This window comes from Pseudomyrmex gracilis, unplaced genomic scaffold (genome assembly GCF_002006095.1).
Source record: "Pseudomyrmex gracilis isolate BER0280 unplaced genomic scaffold, ASM200609v1 scaffold_13, whole genome shotgun sequence".
Classification (NCBI taxonomy): Eukaryota; Metazoa; Arthropoda; class Insecta; order Hymenoptera; family Formicidae; genus Pseudomyrmex; species Pseudomyrmex gracilis.
The window spans coordinates 35,579-50,692 of record NW_018020597.1 but is presented as its reverse complement, the minus strand read 5'-3'; the positions used below and the strand labels follow the sequence as shown (position 1 = coordinate 50,692).

General features: G+C 39.7%; 1 protein-coding gene across 2 annotated transcripts in view; it reads right to left on the bottom strand.

The window, feature by feature from the left end:
* Positions 1–2,772: 2,772 nt before the first annotated feature.
* LOC109863817 (RNA-binding protein 24-like) overlaps positions 2,773–15,114 on the bottom strand; it is a 27,858-nt gene continuing 15,516 nt past the window's right edge. The window contains exons 5-6 of one of the 2 annotated variants that reach the window (XM_020444396.1): positions 5,769–6,160; positions 2,773–4,535 (exon numbers count right to left, since the gene is read on the bottom strand). In XM_020444396.1, coding sequence (XP_020299985.1) covers positions 4,375–4,535; positions 5,769–6,160 — 553 coding nt within the window. In that variant the 3' untranslated portion in view covers positions 2,773–4,374. The remainder of the gene's footprint in view (positions 4,536–5,768; positions 6,161–15,114) is intronic. The other variant, XM_020444398.1, reaches the window with a different exon arrangement.

Genomic DNA, 15,114 nt, shown 5'->3' with positions numbered 1-15,114 from the left:
TACTTGCGCCGAACGCTTTTTTGTGAGGTTTTTGGCGTCCCAATTTTTTGTAAAATGCGGTGTAAAATAATACACGCCACATTTAAATTTAAACAAAATGTACGTATGAGTATATTCGTACGAGCGGTATTCTCATTTGGTATTTACATTCCGTTCTGTCCGTTAATTTTGTTCATCATGAAGTCGCGAACAAAGAGACAGTGCCGGGCTCTCGTCGCGTCGTGTCATCGGCAGCTACGCAAGAGACTCGGTTATTTTTGCACGGTCGTTACGCTGCCGCGACGAGGGCGGTTCTTTCCCTTTTTGTTTGTTTTTGCGAATCGTCGCGCGAGACCATTAGATTTATCTTTAGTCGCTCCAAAACGACGACGATGTCGAAGATCCCGCGACAGCGCGTAGTCCCGTCTGACGAAACAAGTGTGGCGCAAATTGAAAAAGCACCAGTCTGTCGTTCTTTAACATAAGTAATGAAAACCGTACGAAATATATGTATTTCTCTTGCACATTTTTCTCACACAAATTATTTCCATAATTATATATTTTTTACCGATGTATCACATATATGTATAGTCGGTAAAGAGACACGTGTGCAATCACGGATCGGAGAAGAGAAACAAAATGCGTGTTTTTTTTTTCCTCTTAATGACAATATATTTGTTTTCGGCATGTGAATTTAATTAATAGAACGTATATTAATATCATATTGAAGATAACAGGCAATAGGTATATATTACAACTTATATTTATACGTAATAATTAAGCTTATATACATATATAATCCTATAGAAGTCAAGACATGTACTCGCGCAAATCCCTAATGAGGATATACATTTTCTTGAGTTTCTTCTTTCATCGCGTGCTTTCTACTTGTTATCCTTTCTCTCTCTCTCTCTCTCTCTCTCTCTCTCTCTCTTTCTTTCTCTCTTCGCACTTGTACAATGGAAGAGCTTCGCAGTTTCTATAACAAATTCTCCATATCTCTCCAGTTCTTTTTGTTAAGTACATAACCAAAATAACGTATATAACTAATAATGACAATAATATAATAATAGTGTAATAATAATAATAATAATATAATGTAAATTTGTAAATATAATAAAATAATATATACTGTATAGTAATAATAATAATTTAGTTCTTCATTACTCCATAGGTAATGTGTAGTAATACTTAAGCGCTACCTTTTTTCTAAAGTCTCATTTTTTTTTTCTAACTTTTTACAGACGCTTCTCTCGCTTTTGGTTTTCGTAACTAAGTTTCATAATCTTTAAGAATTTATAATTATTACGAATCTATATTTATCGCTAACAAATCGAGTTAACCTAACCTGTTAAGGTTTTTCGAAAGGGTTTAGGACTAGACGGCCACCCCTCTTCAACAACATAACACCCGATTCTACCTATTGATTGACATTTTGATATTATTTCCTTTAATAGCTCCGCACCCTTTCGTTGAGCCTCAATTCTTTACACGAGTTAGCGGCGTCGTGCGTTACATAACGAACGTTGCGCACTAACGAATCGCTGACTAGTATATCTATATGTAGTTGTAAAAAAACATTCGGTAGTCGCGCACGACTACTCGACTTGTGCTAATTAAGGCACTAGATCATTAAAAGTAGACGAACGTACATTCTTCGAGTATGAGAAGATTAAATTAGATCGTGCGCCGTGTGAGAGATTGTCGCTGACGATGTGTAAAAGAAAAACAAGAGGTAAAATACAAATTTCCAAAACATACACGTTTTTTCGTTAATATATCAATCGTCAAAAAGGTTTTTGTTTTTCTCAAAAAGAAAAAGAGAGGCAAGAAATCTTAAGTTTTAGTGAAGTTTCAGTTTTCAAAGTCGTCAAATTTACTCGTCATTTATATCATTATTAAAAACAGATGATCAGATCCATTCTTTCGCTTGTTCTTATTTCTGCCGTGTTTGCGTCAATAATTTGCGACAAACTTAGTCGATATTCTTCTTTTTTTTTTTTTTTTTTAATTAAAATGTATTAAATGATACAACAAGGCCTCTAAAAAGTAAGACACTTCGTCGTTTCGCTGAGGCGCGATTGAAGGCCACTGCGGCTAGATTTAGATTTTGTTTTTTTAGTTTTTTTAAGAGGTTTTTGTTTTTTTTGTTTTTTTTTTTGTTTTTTTGATAATCACGTATGGTTTCACATCTGTGACCCTCTATTGTGGCTTTCTACATCAGCTAATAAATCCCAACTAGTGTTTCGTGTAATATTTCGTGGCTTGTAATATATAAAAGTAAACTCATGTTTTTCTGCTGGAGAGCCAAAATAACAAGAAGCAGTGCGCATATCATGTAAACATGTACTTTGGAAGATATATCTTATTATTTAACGTATTCTCTCTAGGTGTGTGTATATATATATATATATACACATATATATATGTATATATATATACATATATATATACATATATATATACATATATATATATACATATATATATATATATATATACAAATATGTATATATGTATTTGAAAGTTGTTCCAAGTAAAACGCGCTGTTTTAAACGTAATGTGTTTTTTTTGTTTTTAAAAAGAATAAATAATACCTATTATAAAAATTCGTATCGCCTCAATCAGACTGCTGGCTTTGTTAGAAAACCGCCTGACAAAACTTATAAAACTATAAAATCTACTACTCTACATATCGCGCGCGCGCGCGCGCGTTAGGTTGTTTATTATAATTTACTTAAAATTTATCTAAAATGTTGCAGCTATATAAATATTCTCTAATAGATGCCGAAATTATATAAATATTTTCTAGTTACAGATCGAAACTAATAAATATATATTCGCTAATCGACACAAAATTTTACACGTGTCTTTAAATGATGATGTTAAGCTCACGCAGAAATCGTTGAATTTGCTTGATTTGTTTAGAAGTTATCAACGCCTAAAATTGCTGTAATTTTCGGTAAAAATCTTATTCGATTGAGCACATTCGTAAAAATCTGTCGAAAACAGTGTATTTTTACGGTTTAACTGGTAACTTAGAACTATGTATTGTAGTAAATTAGTAAGTCTATATCAATTGTTACATAGGGCTTACTTTTTGCTAGAAACACCGGGACAACAGATTCGCACAAATTACACGCTCGAATTATTTTTATTGCGTGACTATTTCAAACTAGAAATATTTTTGAACAATTAGTTCGAATTTTATTCGATCAATTCGTTCTCATATTTGAACACTACAATACATTACTCTTCTCTGATCTTGTTCATTAATTTTTTTTCGACTTTATACGCCCGTGCCAATTTACGAAACAATTGTCAAAATTTTTTACAGTCTAGAGCTGTTCGATTAATGCTTTCAAACTTGAGTTCGAACAATTGAATGTTCGAGCTTGAGATTCGAGAGCAGTCTGTGTCTGAAACTTGCAATCACAAGCCAGACACATACGACATTGAATCGTATGTCGCATTTATTAGACGCAAAATGCTTAAAACATGAGTTTTCGTACGTGTTCTGCGGATTAAGGAAAAGCGAATTTATATGAAAGGATCTTTTTTATTTTTAACGCGAGTCGCAGCAATTTTAGGCGAATATTTTCTAGCTTCTGAAGTTATCCGTTCAAGACAATTACATCTGCGATTATCTAGGAGACTCAAGATCCGTATACTCTAAATAAAACGCGTTTATATTTCGTTACATCGTTTCCATTGTAACAGATAATATTCCGAAATATAAAACTCATCTCACAAAGACGCTAGAAAATAGCGTCGTGCCTAAAAGCCTTATGAATTTTTTTTTTTTTTTTGCGCACATATTTTCCGACGGATCTAACAATATTTATTTGAATCTATTTGTTTATCCTTTTGGCTCTCAATTTCTCTGAATATTATAAGAATCACTTTTGTTTTACACACACAAGCTCGTCTCTCTTGATATAATTATTTATTAGTCGTTAATTTTAATATAATTGTGTTAAAATTTCACCGTGTTGGTCGTAAAGCGCGCCGATGTCTCGTGACAGGAAAACTTAGACAGGAAGATTAGGGTTAAGAACAGGCGATACAAAGGAAGAAGAGGATACATATATCGTAGATTGTGTAGAGTTTAGCGAGATGTTGCGAATCAACGATTTCATGATCAAATTCATCGTCTTTTTACTCGTTTTTGCTTGTTTTTTTTCTTTTGTTTGCAGTTCTCACAACCATACATCAAAATTTTCCGTGAGACACAAACAGGAACATAGAAATCTCGAAGAACAGCTAAAAGAGAAGCTGATGAGCCAATCCCTGATACTGACAATTCGGAAACCCGAATGCCTCGTTGCAGCTCGCTTCTTACAAAGCCTTGGATTACAAACCATCCATAGGTGGTTCTCTGATTGAAGCTTTCTTTTATTGCAATCTGGCCTCCTGAGGTGTCGTCTGATACGGCAGGGCTGGAAATGCTGCTCCAGCTGCTGTTGCTGCCGCCGCCGCCGCTGCTGGCAAACCCGCAGCACCTGGTAACGTAGCATACGTGTACGGCGTCACATAACCAGCCGCTGCCGCGTTAGCTAAAAAAAAAAAAAAAAAAAATTATTTCATTCAAGTATATACGCACAAACAAAAAGTCACATTACAAGCATCACAATATGTCGTCATATAATATTTAGATACGTTTTTGTAAATAAAAAAAATTCTACCAAAAAAAAACGAGACATAGGATTCAAATGACAGTAAATTATATTTTTTGAAGCAAACATATTGTGTTCGCCAATAAATAAATAAGAAAAGCGTATATACGTAAGCAATTTGTGCGCATTGTATACCTAACCTATGTTTTTGTTTTTGATTATTTCGTACTTCAGCTTTTTTCACGAATGCTGTTTTCATTCGTGAAATATTTAAAAGCGAAGTAAATGTTTTCACCATCACTTATCCACCCGAAACCACCGCCACCATCACCACAGACAGCGCATTAGACTGATGATCAACGTATTATGCATCAATGTACAATTCAGAAAGCTCATGCAAAATTTTGTTTTCCTTATCGATCTTCCACCGTTCGATTAGTAGTATGCGTCGAACAGCGAAGATTTCTTGCGCATTCAATTATATAACAAAAGACATGTAAAAAAAAAAGACAACAATAAATAAAATAAAATTGACTTTATTTCCGCGAAATGAGAAGTAGTTTTCTAATTAAATTATTACAGTTATTGTTTCGTGACAGTTTGTTTTCGTCAGTAATTTATAAAAATAAATTTGCAATGTCGGTAACACAATAACTGCAAAAGTTTGATGAATGAAGGTGAAAGGAAGCGGACTGTATACCAACATAAAAGATGTGTAGCAAGGTTCCCACGAAGGATCTAGCAGGAAATATCCGGAGATTTTTATATCGAACAACGCTCTAAACAGGACATACAGGATGAACAACATTTTTGTTGCATCCGCCCAGTGTTACAGTTTCGCGAACAAATATATCTGCGAGATCAGTATTTATTATTCCCCTTTAACCGTGTTAAAACTTGATGCGCGGCTTTTGTTACACATCGCGTTTCATCCCAATCACAATTCCCATCGTATTGTACGTAGTGTATGTATATGGAAAATATATGTATGTATATTTTTCAACCCTCTGTGTGAAAAAAAAAAAAAAAAAACAACGAGAACCAGATCCTATGGGAACCGCGCCTCTGAATATAAAAAAACCACTACGGACATCCCCGGAAGGAAGGTGCAGAGAGCGCAACTCTCTTCACTCTCCCTTTCTCTCTCTTTTCTCTATCTTTGAGAGTTTCTACCGTAGTCACGTAGCACGGACGGCAGAACTTGCGGTAATAGAGCTTTCTCCAACCGCTGCTGATGAGCCAACGTCGCTACAGGACTGTTTTGCTGTTGTTGGTTCTGTTGTTGTTGGTGATGGTTAATCGGATAGTTGCTACTACCGCCCTTGCTCTGGACTGTATTCAGACACGTACCAGCCGCGGCTGCGGTGGTGTACGGATACGCCTCGGCGAAGTTATAGGATGTGCCGGGGTAGGTCGCGGCGGCCGCCGCCGCGTTCTGGTACTCGTAGAATTGCGAAGCCGCCGCGAGGGCTGCGTGGCCCAACTGCGTCGCCGGAAGAGGCACCAGGCCACCTGGCGCTGCTGCCGCCAGGTAAGGCGATTGATACACATAGCCCGGTGGTACCCTGCAAAATCGAGAGATGACATTTTATTAGTTACGGAAATGTGTTTTAACGGCGGCACTCCGTTGTACGCAGCGACACTCGAAGAAGATCTAATTGAAGGCGATTGCTTGTGAATTGATTGAAGGCGTGTGTACCAATAACAGGGCGTGATTTTTCTATTTGAACAAAGCAAGCGAGAGATTACGTTTCTTGCAAGAGATTTACGTGAGATCTCGCAATCTTTTCACTTTATCTGTATGTAATAACATTTGATCAGCTGTAAAAATATATATTCTAGTTAATCTATTTACGCATTTCGAAAATATTTCAAGTTGTTACAATAAATTAATTGTCTGATGGACACGCGCTGGTACGTAAAGAGAAAACGCCGACTGATCTCAGAAACAATATATTCACAAACAACACCCGTGAAGCGATCGAAAGCCATCAGATGACAATTCGAAAGGTGTAACAAGAAAAGTATAAACCTCATGGATTCCGTTCGCTTCGATTATATATTTCTCTTATTTTGTGGAACGTGGATGGAATTGGAAAGGAACGGAGGGAGAGTAATGCGTAGCGATTCAAATGCTCGCAAGTTAAATGTGTACAAGTGTGTAAAAGTTTTTCTTTTGTGTGCATGTAACAAATGTATATTGTTCGCGAGAATGTCAATCGTCGGTTGAATTGAATAATTCGAAAAATCGTCGGTATTTTCGATTGTCTTTAAGAAATCGCGGACACACACAAACGACAATCAATTACATGAAGCTCGACGAGAACGAGTTCACGTGTACGCGCGCGAGCGTTTGTTACATTGCCGATTTCCTCGACACGCCAGAGTATGCCAGAAGCCCGTCGGAAGCACGCGGCGGAAAACAAACTTTCTTTATTGCGTTTCGTGTTACAAGAAAATTCCCGGCTTGACGGTCTTTCGCTCTCGAACAGCTCTCTACCAACACCAAAAGCACGCAACACCAAAACGGCAGAGCGAGCGAGGGACCGAGTTCTCTTCAATCGATCTTCGCGTACACGAAGTAACGTACAAGCTGCGGTTCTCCGTTCAAAATCTCGTGTGTGTGTGTGTGTGTGTATGTGTGTGTGTACGAGGTATTTTACTTTCAAAAGCAGCATATATTTAAAAAGAAAATAATGTTATTGCACTTTCGTTTGAATGATCTTTTTCGCATATATCATTTGATGTTTTTTTTTGCATGTGTTGTAAACATACGCGGAACAATGGAAAGTCCTGTAGGATGTGTGCGCTTTCTCTGCAAATTCCCCCCAAATTAAGTCGATTTTCCTCAGCGCAAATTTGAAATCATCCGCGCGACTTTCTAATTTTCAAGATTAAATATCTCGATAATTAAGAGACGAGAATTAAAACTCTGTTAACGTGAGATTTAAGATTAATTAATCGGATCTGCTTTTACCCGTGTATTCTCGAGGCATAATTTACTAGAATTTATTAATTTTTTTTTTTTTTACGACAAGAACAAGTTTTGCAATCAGGCTTTCCAAATCAAATTTTCACCGGGAAAGACTTCGTGTTCGTTAGCATCGAATTCGTTTCCACCGAGACAGACTCGCCTCCTCGTCTCTAATATAGATATCACGTGTGTGTATGTGTGTGTGTGTGTGTACAGATGTGCCCTTCGAGTGCATTCTGATCATGTCACTTGCAGCACTTGCGTATAAATAGAGACGCGCAATCCAATTAATATTATTAATAACAAAAAGTCGTACCAGCGTCACTTCCAATACATTAGATCTTATTTTTCACTAGCTTGAATAAAATATTGCGGTGTTTTTTTATTTCAACAATTTTTAATCTACATTTGAATTTCTAACATTCGTGTTATTATTTAAAACAAACAATCTCTCTTTCTATTAATTAATATCAGTATGCACGATTTTTTTGACTGAGTATGTGCGTATGTATGTAAGTGTAATTGTGACATCTCATTGGTGGGGGAGAGAGGGAAGGACTTTTGGAGAAAGAGCAGACGGGAGTAAGTCGGTGTGAACAAAAAAATAAAAAACGAATAAAATGTTGCTCTCACTGTGGTATCAATAATAAAGGCGGAAAAAAACGTACGCAACAATCCAAGAAAAAAGTCTTTCATGTGTTGCCAAACAACAGCAAACCAACGACAAACGTGTATGTAGGTGACGAAATATAAATACTTCTCGGCACACGGCACACGATTATCTAACACCAACGTTAGTACCTAAATTCACAGATCTAAGGAAACGTCTCGAGACTTCGCTCTCTTCGCATTTTACCGGTGTTTTTGAAACGATATGTCGTAGAGCAGCTTAAAATAAGAGACACATTTTCTGTGTGAGAGAAAGAAAAAAAATTGCAGTTTTAAAGGACAAACTTGAGATTTTGAAAAAGAAATTCACTCAAAAGTCACCGAAGCCAGCGACAAATCATAACATTTTCTGTTGTATTTGTGACCAAAAAAATACTAGAGATAATAAAAATTCAAATTTTATTTAAGTAAAACAAAAAAATAATAATTTAAAAAAGTAATCAATATCGCGCGCTTTTGCACAACAAGTACATGTGCGTTTGCGCGCCACTCTATTGAAATAAACTTGCTCGTTACGTTTCGCACGTCATTGCAAACGACGAGGACAAGCATTGTTGTTGACTCGCATGCATTCATGCATGTGTGCATTGTCATTTGTTACGCATTACATAATGTTTCTTTAATCAGACATATTCGAGTTTCGTCGGATATGTCTGCTAAGGTTACAATCGAAGAAGAAATTGGTTGCATCCCCTAAAATCTGCGACTAAGCGCACTCGGAAGGGAGAAGAAAGACGTCGTTTATAGTTCTTAAGCCACTCTAAGATACGTGTTCAAATTACAGGCAAATCGACACGAGATCGTCTCGAAACGTGTTCCTTGTGTGAGAAAAGAAGAGAAAAAAAAAATAGATAATATACAACTCTCACGGGCAGTGCCTCTGTCTCCCTTACATTTTTTTTCTCTCTCTCTCTCTCTCTTTTATTTTCTACTCTGCTTTTCTCTACTTTCCTCTCAAACAATAACGCGCGGAAGATCTCCCCCGATTGGCGAGCGTTCGTCGATCGCATCCGCGAAATTTGTTCACCGATTCGCAATTGTGTTTCCTAACGTTCGACGTGCACTCTGCGAATACATAAAAAATACAGGAGATAAATTCACAAAGTTTCGAAATTCACAGACGAGTATTGTGGATTGTGTACAATATGTGTGTCCCAATATATAAGAGCTGCAATAATTTTGCGAGCGCAAACGTCACCCACACGTAAAATCAATAAAGAATCGAGTGATCGCGGAATCGTATTCCGAATTCACGACCGATTAAACGGTAAAGAGCGATTCCGAGGAGTCTCGGGGAGACGTCGAAGAGAGGAGAGAGCCCGACCTCTTTCCCGGGGACAGCCCTGAACTTTTTAGTGGATCGATAATAGCCAGTGTCCAGTCTGCGAAGGGAAATCAATATGTTGTCCTGCGGCTTCGAAACGACGGAAGCTTCGTACGCGTCGTCGGTCGGATTGGTGCCCTCGGTTGACCATTATCGCGCAATCACCAGCAATCGAGAGCGGCTTCGACAAGCGCGCGTCGCGCGCTTCAGTTTCTCGAACGAGCAAGTCGACAAGAGCGACAGTCGCGTGTGTTGCAACGAGGGGGCGGGAGAGAATACGGCCGTAAAATCGACGACCTTGAATCGGAACTGTCATCCAGGATGGATGAGCACGGCGGCGGGTCGATGAACATTACATGACGCGAGGGACGGAGCGAAATTGATAAAATGGAATGGAAGAAGCGACGGCACATGTCCGCGGCGTCCGTTGCGCGCTATATAACGCGACGTCGCATTGCGGATGGGCGGCACTTTTTATCTTACACATCACCCGAGTTGGTTCCGAGCGAGCGAGAATCCGGTGCCGACTCGCGTTGCGATTTGCATGAAGAGAAGGCGAATTGCGTGTCCGCGAGGGAGGAGGAAACGTCCCGGGGCGTGCAACAAAGATGAATGTTCTTTTAGGCGCGAGGAGCGAGGTAGAGGGAGGATGCGCACTCCCTCTCTTTCTTCCTTTCTTTCTTTCTTTCTCTCTCTCTCACTCTCTCTCTCTCTTTGTGCAACGTGTGTCCCAATGCAAATTACCATATTTTTTCTTGTAATAATAATAATAAATTATAATAGTGTTTTCCACATCTGAATAAGGAAAACTCAAGCACATCTGCGCAAAAAAAAAAAAAAAAAAAGATAACATCGACGACCTTGGCGCGGCGAAGTGTAACAAGAGGGTCGAGAAGCGCAGTGAAAATTTTATACAATGACATCGCGTTTATTTTCTTTTCTCTCTTGCTGTATTTTAGTCGTGAATTTTGTCGCGCTTTGTTAATGTCGAATATATTCAACGATTTTGTCAAATGGTGTTGCCAAAATGTTTCGTACGCTTTATCGCGTCAACAAGAAGATTTACACATAAAGAAGAGAGAACGCAACAAAAGCGATACACATGAAACGCGACGCGTTTCGGTATTCGATCTTTTCGAACAAACGTATGGAAAATTAATAGAGGACCATTGCCAATTTTACGAACATGAAAGATTGTCAGCCACCTGCTGGACTTCTCAACGCCTGGAAACGCGCGTGTGCGGATACTGAAGATTTAGTTGGGCGACCGTTGCAAAAATATCTCGCTTGTGCTCTCCTTCCTCGTTCATGCCGAATTTCATTGATGTAAAAAAAAAGAAAACACGCAATTCTTAATATTTTAAAGAAATCTTCGTTAGAAGAAGAAACAATTGCACATCTTATATTATTTCACTGTGTTTACATTTTGTTTTATTTTTCTTGTTCAATTTTATCTCGGTTTAATTTTTTAACTCTACTATTAAGTTAAGAAGTGTCTCCCCAGATTGCAACAAACGTTAGATACAGCGCGCGGTAAGGAAACAAAGACTCCGGACGCGAAGTCACACAATAACGCGCGCGAACGACGCGGTTCCCCTCCTTCGTACGGGGGTCTTGCTTTTCCATCGCGTTTTTTTTTTTTTTTTTTTTTGTTTTGTTTTGTTTTGTTCCTCCATTTTCCACACGAATTTATCTGTCGGTCGCATCGCGGCCGAGGTACGTGCATTATGGATGGCTCGCGTGTCCTCAACCCCACTTTTCCATTCCTGCGTGTTCCATTCTGTTTCGCTCTCCTCGTTCCTCCACGTGTGTTTCCAGACCGGTGAGTCCGTCCTCGCCGTTTAGCTAGCGATTTTCAATCCCAATTGCCTCCAGTTGCGTTATTATTTCTTTTGCACACGAGTTGAGCGCGAAGTATGCAACTTGAGGAAGTCTGGCGTCGAGAAATATTGCGTAAGAGAAAATTATAAATAAATCCCGCGGCTATAAATTCGTTTTTATCTCATTCATTTTTATTGCGAGCAAAGGTCTTTTTTTTTTTGTTCCGATATAATTGTACGTACCACGTCAGAGAAGAAACGAACGACACTGACTACGGTATTAATAGCGTCAATACGTATAAAAACGCGCGTGTTTTATGGATCGTTCGCACATCGTGCGAGGGAGCGAGAAAACATTATCCGCAAGTCTGTCGCATGTACATCGCGCGCGTGTCTCTCCCTCTCTCTCTCGCGGGAATCAGTATAATTGATAGGATATGATTTTTCGGATCCCATCGAAAATGACTTCGATCAGTTAGATAAAGCTTCTTTGAGGCTTATCGTTGGAAAATTAATTGCCAAACGTGGTAATAACGTGATTTCACCAGGATTTATTAACAAAAACGGAAATGTGAGTTACGGGATTGAGGCATTAATACGCGCGCGCGGTATCTGCGCGGTCAATCAGATTTTTCGACACGATACCGGGACATCGCGCATCGTGTCGTACGAACCGGTTGTACCCGACGAATTTCAGTGATTCGCGCGCAAATAAGCCTGGTAATAAGAGACGGACCGATAATCGATCGCTAGATCACGCCGATCGATTTCGCTACATTTGCGATAAGAAAATCAAACGTGGAGGCACAGTCGCAGAGCGTGCTAATTGCAGTCGTGTATCATCGACGCGTTGTAAAATGTCAAAGAGCTATAGCGAACTCTCTAAGGATTGAACGAGAAAAATAATAGTCCGATTGTTCGGACCAATAATCGTAAATAAAGTAAAACTCATGTCAAAACTGAAAACCTATTGTTATCACCAATAGAGATAAATTGTCGATTCAAGCGTCGAAACGATTTGACGTAAAGCTCACACAAATATTATATTTTACGTAAAATCTCGCGAATATCGCGTGACAAACTTTCGGGACTGTTGTGAAATTTGACTTCTCGAAGAGACATTTTAACAATTCAAAAATTACCTACGTTCGCGCAAACGCGCGAGCGATACAATATACACACGTTCACGGAATATTGTTCTTCGTACCTTTCGTCCTTGAGACCTTCGTGCGGAAACGGGGCGGTCGGTTTTAATGGACGCATAATTTCTACAATGAAGAACCACGTCGACGTCGACGATACATTCGCGACGCGACCTTTTACACGATCGATGTAACATAACGAACAGACAAAAAATTAATAATGCACGTCGCGCATTGTTCCCGAGCGATTCCCGCGAGAAAGAGTGCGCGCGCGTCATGCTTGTAATTAAAAAAAAATAGCGCTAAGTCTCCGGATAATCGATAGCGGCAGTTCGCTGGAAAAAAAAATTTCTTCTTTGCATTTTAAAATGGCTGACCATAAAAACAACCGACGAAACGCGATCCCGCACAGTGTCACAAAGACGTGTCCCGGTATCAACCCTTCGTGACCACCCTCGGCTTCCGACACAAAGTGGCCGCGCACCGCGATTAGGATCTTCCGAACTTTTACCCGCTTGCGCCACCAACACGCATACTGACGCAACGTACGAGGGGTAAACTCGACTCGAGGGGGGGTTGTTCAATCAGCCCCATTAATTTGTGCGTGCGGGCCGCCCACGACCCCTTGTGTGATTATAGGACGATCGTTAGCGATGAGAACGATGAAGCGGAAGCGCGCGTTAGCGAAGCGGAAACCACCGAACACCTCGCGCCGCACGCTACTATACGTGAAGGATTCCTGATCCAGTAACCGATATCTATTGTTATCCTTTTGTACATTTGTAGAAATATATGACGAACTCTCTCTCTCATCGATTTGCGTAAAAGTTTTATCCGCGTATATTTGAGAATAAAATATTTTTTTTCTCAAAAAAGATCTAAATACTAATGGTTAGTCTTGCAACGATCTCTCGGAATATTCCTCGCAAGTCACTCAAATGAATCAGCGATATTTCTATTTCGTTCGGAATCAGGCGCATCGCGCATACTTCTTCCACATATATCCACGAGTGGGCGGTGTGTCACGAAATGCGCCGCGGTCAGTTTTCACACGTGTGCGGATGCAGCGACGGCACGTGGTGTGGCCCGATAATCATCTATGATCGCATTTCCGCGTGACGAACTAAATGTGTTCGTGTAGATATGTGTGTGTGTGTGTATGTATGTGTGTGCGTGTGCGTGTGTGCGTGCACGTACGTGTGCGTCGGTGCCACCTGCGCGACGCACTTGTGCACGCGCATGTGTGCGCGACGCGGGTTGTTTGTACGTATAGTTACAACATGACTATATGCCGATGCGCAGAGAGCACGGATTGTGCGAGCGCCGGCGCCGTGGATAATCCAATGGGATGATCTGCCAATCCTTGGAAAGCGGGCCGGACCAATGGTGGCTGCGAAGGGTGGTGCCACGGCGACTTAATTGTTCTTAGTACGCGCGTCGGCGGATCTCTGCCAAAAATACGATTCGGCAAACGAATACAAATCTGGAACTTCGCGCGACACACGTCGCGCGAACAAGACAAGTTCCACTTTCGGTTAAAAAAAAAAAAAAAAAAAATGTATATACGTTTCGACTGAGAATTATCTGATTATCTGTTACTCGTGTAAACAATTTTATTTTCAAAAATCAAAAATAGACGCGAATTTGTTAATTGTAAAGTGTGAAAAAAGAAACAAGTATGTTGCAAATTGTCTCGCAAACGCAACATGAGATGAGGTCAACGGAGAGATGTGGACGATAGTAAATTCACACACCCCCGGGAGAGAAATTTATCTTCCGAACGCTATAACAAAGCATTTAAAGATGTGATGTTTAAGTCTATTCCAACGCGGTTCTAAAATTTCAGACCCCGTCCGAATTTACGCGCGTTTCAAAAGCTCGAAATGCAAGCTTAGAACGTGGCCTCAATGTATTTATGTAAATGCGATACAGAAGCAGCGCCCGTCGCTCTCTATGTCTCGCGCCGCGACGATGTTGCGGGGCTTGCGTCAGAAGAGCGACGACGACAGGTGGAATGGAAGCCGCGGCAATGAAAATAGAAATGAGCCCTTAACACGCCGCGCGTTTCATCTCCGAAAAGAAATGATCGCGAATCTTATTCCGCGTCGCGAGGGACGCGGGGGAAATGAAGTACTCTCTCTCTGTCTCTCTACGTTTGAGTCGTTTCGTTTTTCACACAAAGAAGACGTGAGTCAACGTTTTTACGAATGAGTCAGGAGAAGAATGCATTTTTTTTCTCCCCTCTCCCGAGATAGCGCTGCGCATCACATGTACCAAGATACAGCTTGCAACTTGACGACTCTTATTTTGAGCCGTCCGTCTGCTCGTTCTCCGTAGAAATGCAGATGTAAAGAGTTACTCTATTAATTAAATTAATTTGTGAGAAAAAAGAAAACGAAGTTCGATTATAGTCTTATTTGCAAATCTCTCGCGCACGAATTTATTTTTCATAAGTTTTTAAAAATAATTTCAAAAAAATATAACATAAAAGAGATAAAAAAAAAAAAAAAAAAAAAAAAAAACACGTCTTCTGACAAGGAAGAGCAGTCAAGACAGGAAATGTCTTTTACCCGAAGATTCGAATTATCTC